This window comes from Salvelinus alpinus, chromosome 23 (assembly GCF_045679555.1).
Source record: "Salvelinus alpinus chromosome 23, SLU_Salpinus.1, whole genome shotgun sequence".
NCBI lineage: Eukaryota > Metazoa > Chordata > Actinopteri > Salmoniformes > Salmonidae > Salvelinus > Salvelinus alpinus.
Window position 1 is genome coordinate 12,431,473 of NC_092108.1, and position 22,942 is coordinate 12,454,414.

The window sequence follows — 22,942 nt, forward strand, 5'->3', positions numbered from 1 at the left end:
AGCGAGACAAATTAAAAACCTTTTGGTTGTACTCAATCTCTGACACCTCTATTTCATGGTACGTCATTGTATATTTCCCCCTGAGCTTTAAAGGGATGATTTTAACCATATATGGTTAATTAGGGGCATTTCAAAATGCAAATAGACAAGATTGTACACAAACACCGAGGCTGAAAACAATTAGTATTTATCAAATGGTGATCGCCTACCGGTGTGTATATGAGTGACACTGTGTTGGTATATGACGATCGTAGGATTGTTTGATAAATCACACTTTTCCTATGCATTCTAAATTCCATTCGTAAGTAGTATTTTGGAATAATTTGATGCCCCAGGACTGAATAAACAGAGAGCTTCTTGATGGTATTGCCATGGTGTGAGCCCAACTCATCTCCTCCCCAAACGACCCTCTAGCAATTGAGCCTGTGGATGTCTGAGGTTATGCTGCAACATCCAATGGATGCTAAATGACCTGGTCATGCTAAATAAACTAAATCCTTCTCTAGCCGGGGAAGGATGGGCTGAGTCTGGTTCTTCTGAAGGTTCCTTCCTCCCTGGGCCTGACTGCTGCTGCTGGCATTACATATAAATCAGTATCATATGGAAGGTAGAGAGAGAAGCCCAGAGAAATGATCAGACCGTAACCCAGGGATCATCAACTAGACACAGGCGCGGCCCAATTTATTTATTGAGCGGATGGTCAGGGGGCCAGAACATCATTTCAAATCATTTGTAGACTGCAAACTGACCGGAAGAAGCCCAAACAGATATAATATTTGACTAAAATAATCATTTCAAACCTTGCTTACATTTGTGTATGAACACATCTCTCTCTGCGTGGGAATACTTTGGAGGCAGGAGAACACGCAGTGCCTCAAAGTATTCACACCCCTTAACTTTCCCCACATTTGGTTGTGTTACGGCCATCACTGACCTACCCACAACACCCCATAATGTCAAAGTGGAATTATGTTTTTAGACATTTTTACAAATTAATCAAAAATGAAAAGCTGAAATGTCGAGTCTAAGTATTCAACCCCTTTGTTATGGCAAGCCTAAATACGTTTGCTTATCAAGTCACAAAATAAATCACAAAATAAGTTGCATCGACTCACACTGCGTGCAATAATAGTCTTTAACATGATTTTTGAATGACTGTCTCACCTCTGTACCCCACACATACAATTATCTGTCAGGTCCCTCAGTAAATTTAAAAACACATTCTACCACACACCAGGGAGTTTTACCACTGGCTCACAAAGGGCACCTATTGGTAGATGGGTTAAAAAGCAGACATTGAGTATCCCTTTGAGCATGGTAAAGTTATTCATTACACTTCAGATGGTGTATCAATACACCCAGTCACTACAAAGATACAGGCGTCCTGCCTAACTCAGTTGCCGGAGAGGAAGGAAACCACTCAGGGATTTCACCATGAGGCCAATGGTGATTTTAAAACTGTTACAGAGTTTAATGGCTGTTATAGGAGAAAACTGAGGATGGATCAACAACACTGTAGGTTCTCCACAATACTAACCTAATTGACAGAGTGAAAAGACGGATGCCTGTTCACAGGGATGCAAACTGCTGAGGACCCAAAAAGGTGACACTTTGTTTTGTGTTGCACTGAAACATGCAAAAAACAATCCCTGCTAAGGGGGAGATGCAGGTCAACTAATTAAATAACAAAGAATATGATCTACATGATCAGTCTCTGTGTGTAAAATTAAAAGTGGTTCATGTGAACCTAACTCACAGCTAAAAAAATGTAAAGAAAGCAATCCAATGTTATTTGTTGCCTAGACTTTACTGCAAAATGACATAAGTCTTGAGAAAAAACAATATTGCAGTTAGCCACGACAGCCTTCACAATAGAACGCTTGTGACCACGACAGCCTTTACAATAGAACGCTTGTTACCACGACAGCCTTCACAATAGAACGCTTGTGACCACGACAGCCTTTACAATAGAACGCTTGTTACCACGACAGCCTTTACAATAGAACGCTTGTTACCACGACAGCCTTTACAATAGAACGCTTGTTACCACGACAGCCTTTACAATAGAACGCTTGTTACCACGACAGCCTTTATAATAGAACGCTTGTTACCACGACAGCCTTTACAATAGAACGCTTGTTACCACGACAGCCTTTATAATAGAACGCTTGTTACCACGACAGCCTTTATAATAGAACGCTTGTTACCACGACAGCCTTTATAATAGAACGCTTGTTACCACGACAGCCTTTATAATAGAACGCTTGTTACCACACACATAAATATTGCACTTGGGGGGAAAAACATCTTAAAGCAGAAATGGAATGAAACAGGCATTCTATTTTTGCTCTGTTATAGTAGCCACTATAGACATTGAGCAGGTGCACAAGGTTACATGTGTGCAAAAATAACGTTCACTGAGTATAAAAATTATAATCCCCCTCACTCACACGTGTTACTGTCAAGACAACAAAAACTATATATTTGGGCTACACTGCACATTATTACATAGTACACTTTCTACCTGTGGACATCTGTTCTACAATGTGCCAGCAAAAGTGAGAAAGAGGGAGAGTGTTTTGTGTTCCTTTCACCTCTATAGTGGCATCCAGATTAAACCAGGCCCAACTCCAGCTACACTTGATCCCACTTGTTTAACAAGCAACGCCTCATTTTCACCTAATTCTCTCATTCTGAAAATTAACCACATACTGTAGAGGGAAAAGATTAGTTAATAGACAGTGGTTAGTTCGTTAGCTAGTTAACATTTCACACAGATTGCCGGGGTCCAGTAAGCAGCTAACGCGTTATAACTTTAAAAACGGCAAGGAGTCGTATAGTTAATACAATAGCAAATTGGTTAGGTTACTAATGTTAGCTCATCTGATGTTGTTAGCTAGCTAACGTTAGCTGTCTGACTTTATGAGCAAGCTAATTTTCACACCATAAACTCAATTATTTGATCAGGTGAGTTGGCTAATGTTGCTCAACATTTCTCTGGCTAGCTAACGGACAATTCGATACAGTTAGCAAGATACTTAACAATGCTAATACTTGTTCCACCACACTTTTCTCCCTCACCTCAAACTTTCCAAATGTTTTTTGGTTACAGTGATTAGTTTGGTGGCTAGTTTGTGTACAGAATAAGAAATATTCCAAAACATACATCCTGTTTGCAACAAGGCACTAAAGTTAAACTGCAACAACAACAAAAATATGACAAAGAAATTCACTTTTTGTCCGGAATACAAAGTGTTACATTTGGGGCAAATCCAATAAAACACATTACTGAGAACCACTTTATATTTTCTAGAATAGTGGTGGCTGCGTCATGTTATTTGTATTTATTACGGATCCCCATTAGTTCCTGCCAAGACAGTAGCTACTCTTCCAGGGTCCAAACACACCAAAGCGTCCACATTACATATAAAACAACAGATAAAACAGTGAACTATGTTTGTACTGAATGAGCTAAAGATAAAACAGTCCATCATATAACATCCCCACACCACCACATATCCACAACATGTTCAATACCACCATACAACAATATCACAATGTGTGTGTATGCATTTATCTGTACCTGTGTGTGTGTCTCTTCACAGACCTTGTTGTTCCATAAGGTGTATTTTTACCTGCTTTTTAAATCTAATTTTACTGCTTGCATCAGTTACCTGATGTGGAATAGAGTTCCATGTAGTCATGGCTCTATGTAGTACTGTGCGCCTCCCATAGTCTGCCTCCCTCCCTCTCTCTCTCTCTGTCTTGTGGGGTGTCCGAGCTGTTTAAACCAGTAGCACACAGCTCAGTACATTCAGCTTGTCAACACATCTTACAAAAACAAGTAGTGATGAAGACAATCTCTCTTCCACTTTGAGCCATGAGAGATTGACATGCATGTCATTAATGTTAGTTCTCCGTGTACTTTTAAGGGCCAGCCTGTTCTGAGCCAACTGCAGTTTTCCCAAATCCTTCTTTGTGGCACCTGACCACACTACTGAACAGTAGTCCAGGTGCACCAAAACTAGGGCCTATAGGACCTGCCTTGTTGATAGTGTTGTTAAGAAGGCAGAGCACCGCTTTATTATGGACAGACTTCTCCCCATCTCAGCTACTGTTGTATCAATAGGTTTTGACCATGACAGTTTACAGTCCAGGGTTACTCCAAGCAGTTTAGTCACCTCAACTTGCTCAATTTCCACATTATTCATTACGAGACATAGTTGAGGTTTAATGTTCAGTGAATGATTTGTCCCAAATACAATGCTTTTAGTTTTGGAAATATTTAGGAAGAACTTATTGGTATGCTTGTAATCGGACTGGGGTGTTTTTCAGGACAAAAATAGAAAGAGAATAGAGCTAAGCAATCCTAGAGGAAAACTCAGTTCAGTCTGCTTTCCACCAGACACTGGGAGATGAATTCACCTTTCAGTAGGACTGAACAAGGCCAAATCTACACTGGACTTGCATACCAAGAAGACAGTGAATGTTCTGAGTGGCCGAGTTACAGTTTTGACTTAAATCTGCTGGAAAATCTGTGGCAAGACTTTTAAAATGGTTGTCTAGCAATGATCAACAACCAAATTGACAGAGCCTGAATATTTTTGAAAATAATAAAATGGGCAAATATTGTAATATCCAGGTGGGCAAAGCTCTTAGAGACTTACCCAGAATGACTCACAGCTGTAATCGCTGACAAAGGTGACTCTAACATGTATTGACTCAGGGCCAAGGGTGTGAATACTTATGTAAATTAGATGCTTTTAATTTTCAATAATAATAATACAATTTAAAAAATACACTTTCCACTTTGTTATTATGAGGTATTTTGTGTCGATGGGTGAGAAAAAAAAATATTTAATCAATTTTGAATTCAGGCTGTAACACAAAATGTGGAATAAGTCAAGTGGTATGAATACTTTCTGAAGGGAATGTAACTCGATTCGATTGTGTATAACACCAAATAAACTATTTTGTTAGCAAGCTGCAGTTGTCTTACTAGTTATGGGTACTTCTTCATGTAGGAACATGCCAAGAAGTTGTCTGGACACCTGATTTTGAATTGCATTTAATTCAACATCGAGCAGAAATGAGCATTTGAATCAGGAAAGTTTCCTCTCACCTCTACATGCCAGAATGTTGAATAAAATTACATTTTAATGTACTTTACCAGTTGTCTGTGCTGTTGGTCGGTTGGAATGTGACAATAGATCCACAGAAAAGTAAAATTATAAAACTTTTCAAAGGGGAAGTGGGTTCACATTTCTATCACCAGAAACACGCGCAGAAACATGTAAACAAGTGCACCAGCTCCGCAAGTAGCCATGTATCTCCTGCATGCACTTTAATATTGTGTGCATGCTTCATGTAATATACATCTGAAAGCACTACCAGTGGTTTGAAAAATTGCCTTAATGATACTTTCCTGTGGGTATACTGTCTCACATTCCTACCGCCAAAAGGACCAACCTCACGGACAACCGGTAATGTCTGATCAAATATAATTGTATTCAACATTATGGCTTGTAGAGGTCGTGTGAGGTAACTTTCCCGATTCAAAAGCTCATTTGTGCCCGACGTAGAATTCAATGCAATTCAACGCTGGGTTTCCAGCCAAGAAGCCACTGAGCAGCTTCCTGGAATATTCATGCCTCCACTCCCCCCTAGGTTAGGTAGCTAGTGTGGGATTATTAGGAGTAACAGCGTACAATATTTCTCTATTTCACATTCTAAGGGCACGAAATAAGGAACTCTACCTGGTTTTGGTGTTTCCTCCTAACGCCAGGTACAAGTTCTCATCTAACCTGTAACTTGCTAGTCGACTATATCCAACCACCAGAATCTATCGTGCCGTGGATCAGCGAGTCGGAACAGGTTGCTTCTCATTTCAAAGGCCAGTGGCTCGTTTTGCTCGCTGAAAGCAAAACTCAATTTGTGGGAAGACGCGCTAGTTAGTTAGTTAGTTAGTTAGTTAGTAGGATTAACTACCTAGCAAACTAGAACAGTAAATAATACATTTTTCATTCTCCTGGGAAAGACAACCAGTCATACTCGACATACCTTGTCTTCTGGCCGTAATAATCCTTGTTTTGTCAAAGTAAGCAATTGTGAAGAGGGTATAATTCCATAAACTTTTCGTCTTATCTTTTCGCCTCGACCTCCTTGTCGACACTACACCGTCATCAGTTACAACACTTCTAGCAAGGTATCCGCACTAACTACACACTTTCTCCGCCTTGTTCCACTTTTCCCTGACGTTCCCGTCTGTGCTCGCTCCCGCTTTTGCCTATCTGCCAATTTCGTCAGCTTGCTACCGCTCAAGATAGTCCGCAACCATTTTTGAGGGAGAGGAGTGTTGTTGAACTGGCTCCACCTTGTGGCGTAAGAGAAAAGGGCTCCAAACACCTTCGGCGAGCAATGGTGAATTTTGAAACTGCTTCTATCAAGGTTACATACACCCCATTACAACTGAAATGTATGCTGCCCTAACAAATGCAAAACGCAATAACCACGAATTTGGTCAAATGTCGTTGGTCTGTTGTAATGGCCAGGTATTTTATCTGATTCATGTGGTGTTTAGTTTCCTGACACAAGAACAAGCCAGTTGATCAGAATATATCATGGAGTATCAGAAATTGCTGTCTGTCTAGAGTCTAGATTGAAGTCCGATGTTGCCGTAAAAATAAAATGTAGTTGCTGCGTTTTGCCTTTGTAGGGCAGTATGGAGCCATTCAAAATGGTTGGTAGGAAATGGTATACAACATCAAGAAGTGATTTCAATAATCACTAAGAATTCTCAGTGGCATGAAAAATATAACAAATATGGTGTAATGCAAAATTGGAAAAAGGTTTTATGCTGGCAAGGTTAATTTGTATCACTTTTGAACACTAGTCAATATCAACATCAATAGATCTCTTCAACATCTATGGGGGTGCAGGGTAGGGCATTGCCCTCACAAACTTTCATGTTGCCCACCCAAATGATTATGCTTGAGCCAAATTAAAATGTAAAAATGGCAGGATATTAGCTCAGAAACAGCCAACAAATATCTGTACAATAAGAACGCTTGGAGGAGACTGAACGGTTTGAGCACAGAATGAGAATGACACCAGATATGTTTTTCTCATAACGATTTAATCACACATACATTTACATCATGCAGTCAATCCAAAAAGGTGATATCATTAACCTTTAACCTCCCCTCCTCCTCCAATCAGAGCGCTGCGATTGTGGCCCAGTTCTCTATGGTTCCGTCCCAAATGGAACCCTATTCCCTATGTACCAGAGCCCTAGGGGCCCTGGTCAAAAGTAGTGCCCTACATAGGAAATAGGATGCCAGTTGGGACAGACCCAGTACCTTTGTCATTATCTGTAAATTAGAAATTGTTGAGTTACTATTACACAGTAATAAAAAAGTGGCTACGCTTTTCTTTAGAATCAATGCAAACTAATTCATTTGGTTGGTAAACACCATGGACGAATGGCTGTTGATGTGCTTCTTGATCTAGACTTTTACAGTGTTTTACTTGCTATATTGTATTTACTTCGCCACCATGGCCTTTTTTTTGCCTCCACCTCCCTTATCTCACCTCACTTGCTCACATTGTATATAGACTTATTTTTCTACTGTATTATTGACTGTATGTTTGTTTTACTCCATGTGTAACTCTGTGTTGTTGTATGTGTCGAACTGCTTTGCTTTATCTTGGCCAGGTCGCAATTGTAAATGAGAACGTGTTCTCAACTTGCCTACCTGGTTAAATAAAGGTGAAATAAAATAAGAAAATATTTTAAAAAAAATATCAGTAGAACCCTGGGCAGGTAAGGATAAGGTACTAAGCACTTCGAAGACCATGTTGTAAAGCGTTTACTGTTCTAAAAGTTACAAAGAGGAAAACTTGATAGACGCAAAGCATTGTCCTGTCATAGGTATAGGCTACCTACCTCTCCCAAACTAGCCTCTAATAACAGAAAATAGACCACTATACCAATCATGTAAACAAAGTTACATACATTTAAGTTACATTTATCAGATTTTTGAAAATGCTTTACACTTCCCCCTCATAAGTTACCACAGGTATGAAGTGTTTTAAAAACAAACCTAAGTTTAGGTTTACGTTAAAGCGCAAGTGTATCTGGTGACGAGTTCTGAAGTGCTATCCATTTTTATGTATAATCCTTCCAAGACAACAAACGTTAATTTCATAAACACCATCACCTTGTCATGGCTAAAGACTATTCCATAGATTTAACCCTGGTCACACCTAACAATATATTGTTGATATACAGTATAATCATATTGGACTCACAAGATGTCGGTGGTTTGATTCATGCTGAGCTTCAATCACAGCGATGTTTTTGCAAATGTTTCAGAATTTACACCAGGACATAAAATCAAGGGAAAACGTTTTACTCGCATATAAAAGGGGATTCTGGAAGACATTTAAAAAATGCAAGAAGAGAAGAAGTGTAAAATATATCTGTATAGTCCTTGGCTCCTGACTAGATATTTGATGAATAAACCTTTCCAAAAGACTGACTTCTTTAGGATAGGCTGAGTATGAAAGCCCACTATATAGGGAATAGGCTGCTATTTCACACAAAGCCCTAGTTTACCAGGAGACTAAACCAAACTATGTTCCCCACCCGCTCCAGGGTGACGTTGTCCCTAGGTACAGATCTAGGATCAGCTTCCCCTCCCCGAATCCTAACCTTTACCATCAGTGGGGGAAATATAAGACTGGATCAGCAGCTCTTTCACCCTATTCTCCTTCCTAACCCAAGGCCCCGCTCATCTGACTGGCTGATCAGTGGCAAAGGTGGGCCAATCAAACACTGCCATCCCAACCAACCAATCCAGATTCAATTGACTTGTCTAACTAGGGAACAGTGAGACAGATACAGTACAGCAATCCACAGTAAGGTTACATGTGCACCTGACTTTACCGATAAGTAGTAAGTAACTGTTAGCCTTAGAGCTGACTCTATGGGTAGTAACTGTTAGCCTTAGAGCTGACTCTATGGGTAGTAACTGTTAGCCTTAGAGCTGACTCGATGGGTAGTAACTGTTAGCCTTAGAGCTGACTCGATGGGTAGTAACTGTTAGCCTTAGAGCTGACTCTATGGGTAGTAACTGTTAGCCTTAGAGCTGACTCTATGGGTAGTAACTGTTAGCCTTAGAGCTGACTCTATGGGTAGTAACTGTTAGCCTTAGAGCTGACTCGATGGGTAGTAACTGTTAGCCTTAGAGCTGACTCTATGGGTAGTACTGTTAGTCTTAGAGATACAGATCATTTAAAATATATATTTTTGGAAAAGTCTCATTCTCAATATAAGGCTCTGGGAAAAGTATTGATTCAAACAAAATAGATGGATAAAATATAGCAGTATCCAATAGCATAGTTGATTAACTTTGTTTAATCCACTTCACATGACAGGGAGGGGAGCCCCTTGATAACAATAAGATACTAGAAACAGACAATGTAAAACAGCAAACAGCCAATATCCTTGGTTTGTTTAGAGAGGAGGTCAGGGCAAAGGTGATGAATGGATGAGAAGACCTAGCTAGGACAGGACAAGCATGTGTGGGCCATCTATCTCAGTGGACCAGTAGTCTATGCATGTGCTCCTATGTGCAGATGGATAAATAACAACCGGCATTTAAAACCGTTAAAAACAGCACATTAAATTGACTGAATAGGCTGTGATAAGGTATAGGTAGTGTCCCAAATATAACCATATTCATTATATAGTGCACTACTTTTGAACAGAGCCCTATTGGTCCTGTTCAAAAGAAGTGCACTATATAAGGGAAAGGCTGTCATTTGGGACGCAGCCATGACAGCTCGCTCCTGATTGGACTCCTCTTTCCTTCTCACACACGTTTAATGTAGCCACCTCACCAGCATGTCGCTTTATTTCCCTTACAGTAAAAACAATGGCCACCACAGGTATTCTGTCATGAAATAAATCCACACTGTAGTCCACCTCTTGGCATTTCAAATCCAAACACCTCATAAGGAGGCAGGTACAGAGCCATGTTACACCTGTACAATGGGACAGTAGTGCTCGATAGCCATCTATTCGGTTCAGACTTTTTAACAAGCTTGTAAAATCTATTCAGAGAAAGAAGTGTTGTACAACCAGGAGGATAATAAGGAAATGTGCTGTACAAGAGATTAGTGAAATAACATCTGTGTCATCAATCATATTTTTCTTTCTTTTTTCCCCAGTCGCTTTTTATGTTTTCCTCTCACCTCTTTTGAAATCCTGGTTACAGTACATTCAACTTGGCACAGTGCAGACTAAACCTTAAGACACAGATGACAACAAACTGTGCAACGAAACAAAGCTACACATTCAAGTCACATGTCGTTCATAACACCAAGACTCTGTGATTGGTGGATGTTGTGTTGTTTTGTATATTAAATTCATTTCTGTAGTTGTTGTTCATGTTTGTTTCAGAGAGAAGAAACATGAGGGGAGGTGGATCTGTACAGGCAAGGAATATTTATATATTTATATTAAAACTCCTCCCTCACTCTAATATATACCCTGCAAGGAGCCAATGGCTGTAATGGGATGACAGGTTGTCAGGGTGATATCCTTCTGTTTCTTCTGTGGTCACGCCCCATCCTGTCCTCAGCTGCTTCAGAGGCGAGAGGAGGAGAGGAAAATGTTGTGGGGAGAAGAGAGAGGGGGAGAAGTGGGGGAGAGATAGAGGAGGGAGGTGAGAAGATGAGGTGGGAAGAGGGAATATGGGGAGGAGAAGGAAGGTAGGAGAGGGAGAGAGGGCTGTTAGTGGACTTCACCAAGAGATTATTAACACAAATTCTTACTGGCATCTTCCTAGAGTGATGTACATGTGGTAATGTGATCAGCACGGGTTAGCAAAAAACAAATATGACTCATATCACCACGGAATCCTTGCTAGCTATGTCCTCCAGAAAAGTCAAGGCCTTTCAACCACACAGCAGTTTTCTTCAAAGCTTTACTATTTCTAATCTGTTCATCTATGGTAGGAAATCCTTTCAAAAGACTTCTAAACTCCCAGGCTCTGTGCAGCAGGTTAGCTGTCACTCACACAAGCCTCACCCATTAAAAAGGTAGTTCACCCAAATTGCTAAGTGACACATGTTTCCTCACCCGGTAAGCAGTCTGTGGATAAGGTAAGACAGCAACCCATGCTTTGCTTTGTTATGTGTTATGGCTATCATGCCAGCAGTGACCTGTCTGTCTCATCTTTGTATCAGTTCCTGTCTCTACTCTAGCCCCCTGACCTCTGACCTGACCTCAGCGGTCTGAGACCAGACTCTCCCTCTGTTCCTCATATTCTACAGTATATTATCCTCATTGAGGCAGTAGTCTCAGTCACTCACTTCTGGTCTGGCTTCACGCCTCCTCCTCCCCTGATGGCCACGGTCTGGCTGTTCTGGTAGAAACCCCCTCCGCTGCGGTTCACATTGGGGTGGGTGGGGGACGCCACTGGGGGCTGGCCAGGACGAATGGGTTTGGCTGTAGAGGGGGTGGAGGGAGAAACACAAGAGTTTAGGAACGGCATCCATTCATATACTGAACAACAATTTTGCACTGCATTATGGGAGGTGTGTGTGTCTCTCCTCACCGATCTGAGCGGAGTGGCCCCTCCTGGCCATGTTCTTGGCCCTGACGGCCTCTTTGATGCGGTCCACCTCCTGCTGGTAGCGTTTGCGGTCGCGTGCGGCGTTCTCTTTGGCCTCCTTCAGGGCCGACTCCAGGGCCTTGACCCGCTCAGCCGTAGCACGCAGACGCTTCTCCAGTTTAGGAAGCTCACAGCGCAGGTCTGCATTATCACGCACCAGCTGACAAAAGGAGGGAGGGAGAACACAACAAGTTAGTGATCTCCTAAAGCACTAGAAGTGTAGCCTGAGTGCCAGTTTGTTAGTGCTAGCATGTCAACTCCTCCTCACTCACTGTCATGTTTGGCTTGACAAGGACAGCAATGGAGTTGGCAACAGCACAAACAGATCTGGGACCAGGCTATGGGGGGTGGGGTGGGGTGGTGATCTGGGACCAGGCTATGGGGGGTGGGGTGGGGTGGTGATCTGGGACCAGGCTATGGAGGGTGGGGTGGGGTGGTGATCTGGGACCAGGCTATGGAGGGTGGGGTGGGGTGGTGATCTGGGACCAGGCTATGGAGGGTGGGGTGGGGTGGGGTGGTGATCTGGGACCAGGCTATGGGGGGGGTGGGGTGGGGTGTTGATCTGGGACCAGGCTATGGGGGGTGGGGTGGTGATCTGGGACCAGGCTATGGGGGGTGGGGTGGGGTGGTGATCTGGGACCAGGCTATGTGGGTGGGGTGGGGTGTTGATCTGGGACCAGGCTATGGAGGGTGGGGTGGGGTGGTGATCTGGGACCAGGCTATGGAGGGTGGGGTGGGGTGGTGATCTGGGACCAGGCTATGGGGGGGTGGGGTGTTGATCTGGGACCAGGCTATGGGGGGTGGGGTGGGGTGGTGATCTGGGACCAGGCTATGGGGGGGGGGGGTGATCTGGGACCAGGCTATGGGGGTGGGGGGGGGGGGTGGTGATCTGGGACCAGGCTATGGGGGGTGGGGTGGGGTGTTGATCTGGGACCAGGCTATGGGGGGTGGGGTGGGGTGGTGATCTGGGACCAGGCTATGGGGGGGGGGGGGGGGGGTGATCTGGGACCAGGCTATGGGGGTGGGGGGGGGGGGGTGGTGATCTGGGACCAGGCTATGGGGGGTGGGGTGGGGTGTTGATCTGGGACCAGGCTATGGGGGGTGGGGTGGGGTGGTGATCTGGGACCAGGCTATGGGGGGGGGGGGGGGGGTGGGGTGTTGATCTGGGACCAGGCTATGGAGGATGGGGTGGGGTGGGGTGGTGATCTGGGACCAGGCTATGGGGGGTGGGGTGGTGATCTGGGACCAGGCTATGGAGGGTGGGGTGGGGTGTTGATCTGGGACCAGGCTATGGGGGGTGGGGTGGGGTGGTGATCTGGGACCAGGCTATGGGGGGGGGGGGGGGGGGGTGTTGATCTGGGACCAGGCTATGGAGGGTGGGGTGGGGATCTGGGACCAGGCTATGGAGGGTGGGGTGGGGTGGTGATCTGGGACCAGGCTATGGGGGGTGGGGTGTTGATCTGGGACCAGGATATGGGGGGTGGGGTGGGGTGGTGATCTGGGACCAGGCTATGGGGGGTGGGGTGGTGATCTGGGACCAGGCTATGGAGGGTGGGGTGGTGATCTGGGACCAGGCTATGGGGGGTGGGGTGGTGATCTGGGACCAGGTTACAAGAAGCGGTATGATTTCAGTGTATTTGGTTCTGTTAGTTGGGTTCATAGGCGAGTTGAGTACAGTACAGTTTACATACCTGTCTGTACAGTACAGAGTACATACCTGTTTGTACAGTACAGAGTACATACCTGTTTGCACAGTAGTACAGAGTACATACCTGTTTGTACAGTAGTACAGAGTACATACCTGTTTGTACAGCACAGAGTACATACCTGTTTGCACAGTAGTACAGAGTACATACCTGTTTGTACAGTACAGAGTACATACCTGTTTGCACAGTACAGAGTACATACCTGTTTGTACAGTAGTACAGAGTACATACCTGTTTGTACAGCACAGAGTACATACCTGTTTGTACAGTAGTACAGAGTACATACCTGTTTGTACAGTAGTACAGAGTACATACCTGTTTGTGCAGTAGTACAGAGTACATACCTGTTTGTACAGTACAGAGTACATACCTGTTTGTACAGTACAGCGTACATACCTGTTTGCACAGTACAGAGTACATACCTGTTTGTACATCACAGAGTACATACCTGTTTGTACAGTAGTACAGAGTACATACCTGTTTGTACAGTAGTACAGAGTACATACCTGTTTGTGCAGTAGTACAGAGTACATACCTGTTTGTACAGTACAGCGTACATACCTGTTTGTACAGTACAGAGTACATACCTGTTTGTACAGTAGTACAGAGTACATACCTGTTTGTGCAGTAGTACAGAGTACATACCTGTTTGTACAGTACAGAGTACATACCTGTTTGTACAGTAGTACAGAGTACATACCTGTTTGTACAGTAGTACAGAGTACATACCTGTTTGTACAGTACAGAGTACATACCTGTTTGTACAGTAGTACAGAGTACATACCTGTTTGTACAGTAGTACAGAGTACATACCTGTTTGCACAGTAGTACAGAGTACATACCTGTTTGTACAGTACAGAGTACATACCTGTTTGTACAGTAGTACAGAGTACATACCTGTTTGTACAGTACAGAGTACATACCTGTTTGCACAGTACAGAGTACATACCTGTTTGTACAGTAGTACAGAGTACATACCTGTTTGTACAGTAGTACAGAGTACATACCTGTTTGTACAGTAGTACAGAGTACATACCTGTTTGCACAGTAGTACAGAGTACATACCTGTTTGCACAGTAGTACAGAGTACATACCTGTTTGTACAGTAGTACAGAGTACATACCTGTTTGTACAGTAGTACAGAGTACATACCTGTTTGTGAACCTTGGTAAGCTGCTCCAGGTTGTTCTCCAGAAAGGAGATCTTCTGTTTCTGAGCTGCGCTGCCTCCTGTGTCATCAGAGTCCATCTCAGCACTCTTCTTCACTCGGGTAGCCAGGTCCTGGACAAACAGCTTCCTCAGGTTGTGCAGGGTCTGGAGCTCCTTGGCCTGGGAAGGGGGACAACGAGAGACAAGAGGTTAATTAAAGCTATTTCTATGGGAGCGATCCGTTGTTGGATATAACAACGGAGGCGATTGTCCATTAAAAACACACAAACAATCTTATCTTTTTACATATGCAACTGGTCTGAACATAGTTGATTTGAGTTGTACTTTTGATGGACAAAAACGGACAATGTACAGTAGGTCATGTAGGATTTAATCCGTGTTCATGTGCCTGAGTGTGTCTGCAGTGGAAGGAGAAAGCAGGTGCAGTTATAGACGTCTACTCACCACAGTCTCCTCCAGTCCCTTCAGGTCCTGTCTGGCCTGCTCTCTCCTGTCCTGCATCACCCTGCACAGCACACACAGCCATTAGCCACAGCTTCACTATAGTGATATTGGACAGGTCATAGTGCTAAACAAAGCTAACCAGAAGTGACACTTCTATAGTAAGCATGTTAGGTGGGCCCTAGTGAACAACATCATTGTATATGGTGTGGTAGGTAGCCTAGTGGTTAGAGTGTTGGGCCAGTAACTGAAAGGTTGCTGGATCGAATCCCCGAGCTGACAAGGTAACAATCTGTCGTTCTGCCCCTGAACAAGGCAGTTAACCTACTGTTTCCCGGTAGGCCGTCATTGTAAATAAGAAGTTGTTATTAACTGACTTGCCTAGTTAAATAAAGGTTAAATAATAAAACATAAAAGAATTCATACGCCACAGTACTTTATCCATCACATATTTTGAACATGCCCGCTGTCTGTAGGTGTTGATCTGGGACCAGGCTATGTGGGGGTCTCTGTAGGTGTATGTATGTGTCTGTAGGTGTATGTAGGTGTCTGTAGCTGTCTGTAGGTGTCTGTAGGTGTCTGTATGTGTATGTAGGTGTCTGTAGGTGTCTGTAGGTGTCTGTAGCTGTCTGTAGGTGTATGTAGGTGTATGTAGCTGTCTGTAGGTGTATGTAGGTGTATGTAGGTGTCTGTAGGTGTATGTAGGTGTATGTAGGTGTCTGTAGGTGTCTGTAGGTGTCTGTAGCTGTCTGTAGGTGTCTGTAGGTGTCTGTAGGTGTCTGTAGATGTCTGTAGGTGTCTGTAGGTGTATGCAGGTGTATGCAGGTGTATGTAGGTGTATGCAGGTGTATGCAGGTGTATGCAGGTGTATGTAGGTGTATGTAGCTGTCTGTAGGTGTATGTAGGTGTCTGTAGGTGTATGTAACGTACGTGAGCTCGTGCAGCTTCCGGCTCTTCTCCTGGTCAGTGGACTTGAGTTTGTCGTGTTCCACCCTGAGGCGCTCCTGTTCCAGCATGATCTTCTGGTTCAGACTGGAGGAGGAGAACACGGTGAGCCCAGCGTGGGACAACACAGTTATCTCCTTATGGCACCCTATTCCCTTTATAGTGCACTACTACCCTCACTATGGGCCCTGGTCAAATGTAATACACTGTAATGGGAATACGGTGACATTTAGTACGTGAACACAACAGTTAACAGTAGACAGTGTGTGTGTGTGTGTCTGTGTGTGTGTGTGTGTCTGTGGACCTGTTTATTCTTGTGGGGACCAGAAGTCCCCACAAGAATAGTAAACAAACAAAAATTTGACCAACTGGGGACATTTTGTTAGCCCCCACAAGGTCACATGCTATTTCTAGAAGTTTAGGGTGAAGGTTAAAATTAGTGTTAGAATTAGGTTTAGGAGCTAGAGTTAGTTTTAGGGTTAGGGTTAGGTTTAAGGTTAGGTTTAGGGTAAGGGTAAGAGTACGGGTTAGGGTTAAGTTTAGGGTCAGGGGTTAGGGAAAATAGGATTTTGAATGGGACTGAATTGTGTGTCCCCACAAGGTTAGCTGTACAAGACTGTGTGTGTGTGTGTGTGTGTGTGTGTGTGTGTGTGTGTGTGTGTGTGTGTGTGTGTGTGTGTGTGTGTGTGTGTGTGTGTGTGTGTGTGTGTGTGTGTGTGTCTCTCTCTTACTCCTGCAGTTCAGTCATGAGGTGTTCCTTCCTGTCCAGTTCATCTCTCAGACTGCTGATCTGTTTCTGATGGGCCTCACGGTGACCAGCGATCTGCTGCTCCACAGCCTCCTGGGGATGCCAGACACAGGTCAATAGGTCAACAATCATCTGGATGACAGAAACAACAGCTCCTGACGCGGAAAGGAAAGTCAGACTGCTCCAAACTGTAATTTACATACAATCGATGATACTTAGACATCCCGCGTCTCCCCAATATATATATATATTATATATATATAAACCATAACATATGATCATAGAAGGCAGTTCTATAGTATGAACAGGGTGACATACCTTGACCTCATTAGCAGATTGGATCTCATTCTCCTTCTCCATGGCTGTGACTTTCTCTGCAAAAACAAAAACATTTGACCTTTGTCACTAGATGGCACTATTTATTCTAAAACCGTTTTAGAGACGTTTATAAGGAATGTATTATATTATGTGTCATCGATGCATACAGAGCAGCAGGGTGTGTCTGTTACAACGGCTGGGTGTGTCTGTTACAGCGGCTGGGTGTGTCTGTTACAGCGGCAGGGTGTGTCTGCTACAGCGGCTGGGGGCGTGTTACAGCGGCTGGGGGCGTGTTACAGCGGCTGGGGGCGTGTTACAGCGGCTGGGGGCGTGTTACAGCGGCTGGGGGTGTGTTACAGCGGCTGGGGGTGTGTTACAGTAGCTGGGGGTGTGTTACAGTAGCTGGGGGCGTGTTACAGTAGCTGGGGGCGTGTTACAGCGGCTGGGGGTGTGTTACAGCAGCTGGGGGTGTGTTACAGCGGCTGGGGGTGTGTTACAGTAGCTGGGGGTGTGTTACAGCGGCTGGGGGTGTGTTACAGCGGCTGGGGGCGTGTTACAGCGGCTGGGGGCGTGTTACAGCGGCTGGGGGCGTGTTACAGCAGCTGGGGGTGTGTTACAGCGGCTGGGGGTGTGTTACAGCAGCTGGGGGTGTGTTACAGTAGCTGGGGGTGTGTTACAGCAGCTGGTGGTGTGTTACAGCAGCTGGTGGTGTGTTACAGCAGCTGGGGGTGTGTTACAGCAGCTGGGGGTGTGTTACAGCGGCTGGGGGTGTGTTACAGCAGCTGGGGGTGTGTTACCCTGGGCACTGATCTTGACCAGTTCCTCGTTCAGAGAGTCAACGTTCTCCTCCAGCTGTCTCTTCTTCTGCTCCACGTTCTGAAGGTACTCTGTCAGGGACTTGATCTTAGCCTCGTGCTGCAGGGGGAGATTACTACAGCATTATTACATTTCATTATTATGTTACTACATTACTATATTATTACATTACTATATATTATTACTACATTAATATAGTATTACTACATTACTATATTATAATATTGCATTACTGCATTATTATATTACTACATTATTACCACCACCTTTCACCACCATTCACCACCTTCCAGAGACACCTGAAACCCCACCTCTTTAAGGAATACCTAGGATAGGATAAAGTAATCCTTCTAACCCCCCCCCCCCCTTAAAAGAGTTAGATGCACTATTGTAAAGTGGTTGTTCCACTGGATATCATAAGGTGAATGCACCAATTTGTAAGTCGCTCTGGATAAGAGCGTCTGCTAAATGACTTAAATGTTAAATGTTATTATATTACTACATTACTATATTATATTTCTACATTATATTACTACATTATTATATCATATTACTATATTATATTACTACATTATATTAGTATATTATATTACTACATGACTATATTATATTACATAACTACATTATATTAGTATATTATATTACTACATGACTATATTATATTACTACATTATATTAGCATATTATATTACTACATTACTATATTATATTATATTACTACATTATATTAGTATATTATATTACTACATGACTATATTATATTACTACATGACTATATTATATTATATTAGTATATTATATTACTACATGACTATATTATATTACTACGTTATATAAGTATATTACTACATTATTAGGTTATATTACTACATCATATTAGTATATTACTACATTACTAAATTATATAACTACATTATATTACTACATGACTATATTATATTACTACATTATATTAGTATATTACTATATTATATTATTATATTAGTATATTATATTACTACATTAGTATATTATATTACTACATTATATTAGTATATTATATTACTACATGACTATATTATATTACTACATTATATTAGTATATTATATTACTACATTACTATATTATATGATATGATATTACTACATTATATTACTACATGACTACGGCAGGTAGCCTTGTGGTTAGAGCGTTGGGCCAGTAACCGAAAGGTTGCTGGATTGAATCTCCGAGCTGACAAGGTAAAAATCTGTCGTTCTGCTCCTGAGAAAGGCAGTTAACCCACTGTTCCCCGGGCGCCAAAGACGTGGATGTTGATTAAGGCAGCCCCCCACACCTCTCTGATTCAGATGCATTCAGTTGTACAACTGACTAGGTATCCCCCTTTCCCTTTACTATACTACAGTATATTACCACGATACAGGGTCTTTATAGAGAATGGGTTCAATCAGATGCAGATAAATCTGTTGGATTCTTTTGGAGGTCTAACTGTCAATTTGTGAAACTAGCACAATATTGTTGGATTTCAAGAGGCAGTGGGTGAGAAGTAACAGGATAATGATGGCGAGTAGCCACTGTTGTACCTGAGAGTTGTTACACGACACAACCTGCAACAGAATTGCTTCTTGATTGCTTTGTGAACCCTCCCCCCCGTAACTAATAAGCAACTCATCTTTTCAACTTAGTGCAAGCAACAGCCAATCAAAAATGAATGCTTTTGTCACATGATCCTTTCGAAGGTTCGGACACAGATATAACAAGGAGCCAGATAAACTCAGCAAAAAAAGAAACGTCCCTTTTTCAGGACCCTGTCTTTCAAAGATAATTCGTAAAAATTCAAATAACTTCACAGATCTTCATTGTAAAGGGTATAAACACTGTTTCCCATGCTTGTTCAATGAACCATAAACCATTAATGAACGTGCACCTGTGGAACGGTTGTTAAGACACTAACAGCTTACAGACGGTAGGCAATTAAGGTCACAGTTATGAAAACTTAGGACACTAAAGAGGCCTTTCTACTGACTCTGAAAAACACCAAAATAAAAATTCCCAGGGTCCCTGCTCATCTGCGTGGATGTGCCTTAGGCATGCTGCACGGAGGCATGAGGACTGCAGATGTGGCCAGGGCAATAAATTGCAATGATCGTACTGTGAGACGCCTAAGACAGCGCTACAGGGAGACAGGACGGACAGCTGATCATCCTCGCAGTGGCAGACCAACACCTGCACAGGATCAGTATATCCGACCATCACACCTACAGGTACAGGTTGGCAACAACAACTGCCTGAGTTACACCAGGAACGCACAATCCCTCCATCAGTGCTCAGACTGTCCGCAATAGGCTGAGAGAGGCTGGACTGAGGGCTTGTAGGCCTGTTGTAAGGCAGGTCCTCACCAGTCATCACCGGCAACATGGTCGCATATGGGCACAAACCCACCATCGCTGGACCAGACAGGACTGTCAAAAAGTGCTCTTCACTGACGAGTCGTGGTTTTGTCTCACCAGGGGTGATGGTCGGATTTGTGTTTATCGTCGAAGGAATGAGCGTTACACCGAGGCCTGTACTCTGGAGCGGGATCGATTTGGAGGTGGAGGGTCCGTCATGGTCTGGGGCAGTGTGTCAGAGCATCATCGGACTGAGCTTGTTGTCATTGCAGGCAATCTCAACGCTGTGCGTTACAGGGAAGACATCCTCCTCCCCTAATGTGGTACCATTCCTGCAGGCTCATCCTGACCCTCCAGCATGACAATGCCACCAGCCATACTGCTCGTTCTGTGCGTGATTTCCTGCAAGACAGGAATGTCAGTGTTCTGCCATGGCCAGCGAAGAGCCCAGATCGCAATCCCATTGAGCACGTCTGGGACCTGTTGGATCGGAGGGTGAGGGCTAGGGCCATTGGTGGAAGAGTGGGGTAACATCTCACAGCAAGAACTAACAAATCTGGTGCAGTCCATGAGGGGGAGATGCACTGCAGTACTTAATGCAGCTGGTGGCCACACCAGATACGGACTGTTACTTTTGATTTTGACCCCCCCTTTGTTCAGGGACACATTATTCAATTTCTGTTAGTCACATGTCTGTGGAACTTGTTCAGTTTATGTCTCAGTTGTTGAATCTTGTTATGTTCATACAAATATTTACACATGTTAAGTTTGCTGAAAATAAACGCAGTTGACAGTGAGAGGACGTTTCTTTTTATGCTGAGTTTATTTTACCGCATGTATAATCTAAAGCATCTGGCTGGAATTTCCCCTACCCACCAAATATGGTGACGAGAGGAAGCCCCAAGGCCGGCAGTGGGAGAAGATGGATAAAACCGAGCCCACATTCTGCTGATTTTCTCATTGAAGAAAAGCCCAAACTCAATGACGTTTTCTGTTCCCAAAGCTACAATCTGTTATGAACAGAGTACACTACGTTTTCTGTTCCCAAAGCTACAATCTGTTATGAACAGAGTACACTACGTTTTCTGTTCCCAAAGCTACAATCTGTTATGAACAGAGTACACTACGTTTTCTGTTCCCAAAGCTACAGTCTGTTATGAACAGAGTACACTACGTTTTCTGTTCCCAAAGCTACAATCTGTTATGAACAGAGTGCACTACGTTTTCTGTTCCCAAAGCTACAATCTGTTATGAACACAGTGCACTACGTTTTGTAAACGTGACCCTTTGCCAAAGTCTCCATTATTATTTTTTTTATAGGATTGCAAGGGCGAATCGAGTTGTTGCACAGTCACACTTCACAGAGGTGTTCGGAAATATGCAAATACATGCTAGAACTCGCTAGCTCCTTGCCTGGCTCTGCCCACCTCCTTGCTGCCCACTGTGCTTCATTTGCTTCCATTGAAAACAACACAGATGAACTATCTTGGGTTAGTTATAAATATCTATGGGTCAGAACTCCTGGCCAGTTGCCATGTCAACAACACAGCTGCCAGTGCTGTGGGAACCGTGATGAAGGTGGACAGAAGAGAGATTTGCTATACGGGAGCTGTATAAATAAATATTGGCATCAAAGCTAGTAAAGGTTTATGTACATGGTTTGGCAGCCAATAAATGTCATTTCTGAAGTGAACTCAGGCCTCTCTCTAAACAGTGTCAACTGAAATTGTTCAACATGAACTGCGCCACTAGCTAGCTAGCTTAGTTTGTTGCTAGCTAGCTTGGTTGCTAGCTAGCTAGCTTAGTTTGTTGCTAGCTTGGTTAGATGGTTGCTAGCTAGCTAGCTTGATAAAACAGTGCTGTCAATTTCATTTTGGCTCGCTAGCAAAATTGTACAGCCAGAATGCTGTCTAAATCGATCCTTATACAATAACTAAATGGTTGGATAAACAATTACATTTGTGAAAATCACAATTTAATGCAGCAGATGACATTGGGTGGGTTTAGAGTTCCATGTGGAATGATGTGACAAAACAAAAGCAGCTTCAATTTGATTGGCTGTTGCATGTAATTTTAGTTGCGTTTGAGTTGCTTCATGTATCAGCAAAGTTGCTTGAAATGATGTCACTTACAACGGCAACAAAAACTGGTGTGAAAGTTGCGTGGTATAACTCCAGCCTAAGAGTGGAGTGTGTTGGACGTTAACTACTGTATGATAAGTAGCAGGCTAATAATACCTGTTGTATCCTCAGCTGACAGGCGGCCAGCTCCTGGTCGTTCTCGTCCATCTTCTGGTTGCTCTCTGACTGGGTGCTCTCCAGCTGCCTACAGCGTTTCACCATGGTCTTCACCTCCGACTTCATCTTACTGATGTACAGTCGAGCCACCGTGAACTCCTCGTCTATCAGACCACTGCCCTCGTGTTGCTGGGGGAGGGAGGGAGAAAAGAGAGCGAGACAGAGGTAGAAAGAAAGAAGGGCAAGGTTATCATTTTATTCAGGTTTAGGGGAAACAGATATTTCATATTTCCTTTAGATGCTTATAAAATAACCCATCTTTTGGAATGTCATGTGGTGACGTGTCATTTCCTGTTTACCTTGATGTCGTTGCTGCCCACGGCGATGCCAATCTCTGCCAGGTCTTTGAGTAGTGATGACATCATCTCACTGGTCCTCTTCTTCTGGTGGTTGGTCATCTCCTTCACTTTCTGCAGCTCAGAGTCAATGGACGTCAGGACGTTCTGGAAA

The 22,942-nt window shown here is 43.5% G+C and overlaps 2 protein-coding genes across 8 annotated transcripts in view; both read right to left on the bottom strand.

Moving 5' to 3' along the window:
- LOC139550248 (rho GTPase-activating protein 12-like) overlaps positions 1–6,274 on the bottom strand; it is a 100,952-nt gene extending 94,678 nt beyond the window's left edge. For all 6 annotated transcript variants that reach the window (XM_071361002.1, XM_071361001.1, XM_071361000.1 and 3 more), the window contains exon 1: positions 6,061–6,274. The gene's annotated coding sequence lies outside the window, so the exon portion shown is untranslated. The remainder of the gene's footprint in view (positions 1–6,060) is intronic.
- Positions 6,275–7,116: 842 nt separating this feature from the next.
- Positions 7,117–22,942, bottom strand: part of LOC139550249 (kinesin-1 heavy chain) — a 43,378-nt gene continuing 27,552 nt past the window's right edge. The window contains exons 15-25 of one of the 2 annotated variants that reach the window (XM_071361004.1): positions 22,792–22,935; positions 22,433–22,621; positions 17,807–17,924; positions 17,010–17,065; positions 16,675–16,784; positions 15,929–16,030; positions 15,002–15,062; positions 14,540–14,716; positions 11,625–11,841; positions 11,380–11,515; positions 7,117–10,646 (exon numbers count right to left, since the gene is read on the bottom strand). In XM_071361004.1, the coding sequence (XP_071217105.1) occupies positions 10,643–10,646; positions 11,380–11,515; positions 11,625–11,841; positions 14,540–14,716; positions 15,002–15,062; positions 15,929–16,030; positions 16,675–16,784; positions 17,010–17,065; positions 17,807–17,924; positions 22,433–22,621; positions 22,792–22,935 (1,314 nt within the window). In that variant the 3' untranslated portion in view covers positions 7,117–10,642. Of the gene's footprint in view, positions 10,650–11,379; positions 11,516–11,624; positions 11,842–14,539; positions 14,717–15,001; positions 15,063–15,928; positions 16,031–16,674; positions 16,785–17,009; positions 17,066–17,806; positions 17,925–22,432; positions 22,622–22,791; positions 22,936–22,942 lie in introns of both variants that reach the window. The other variant, XM_071361003.1, reaches the window with a different exon arrangement.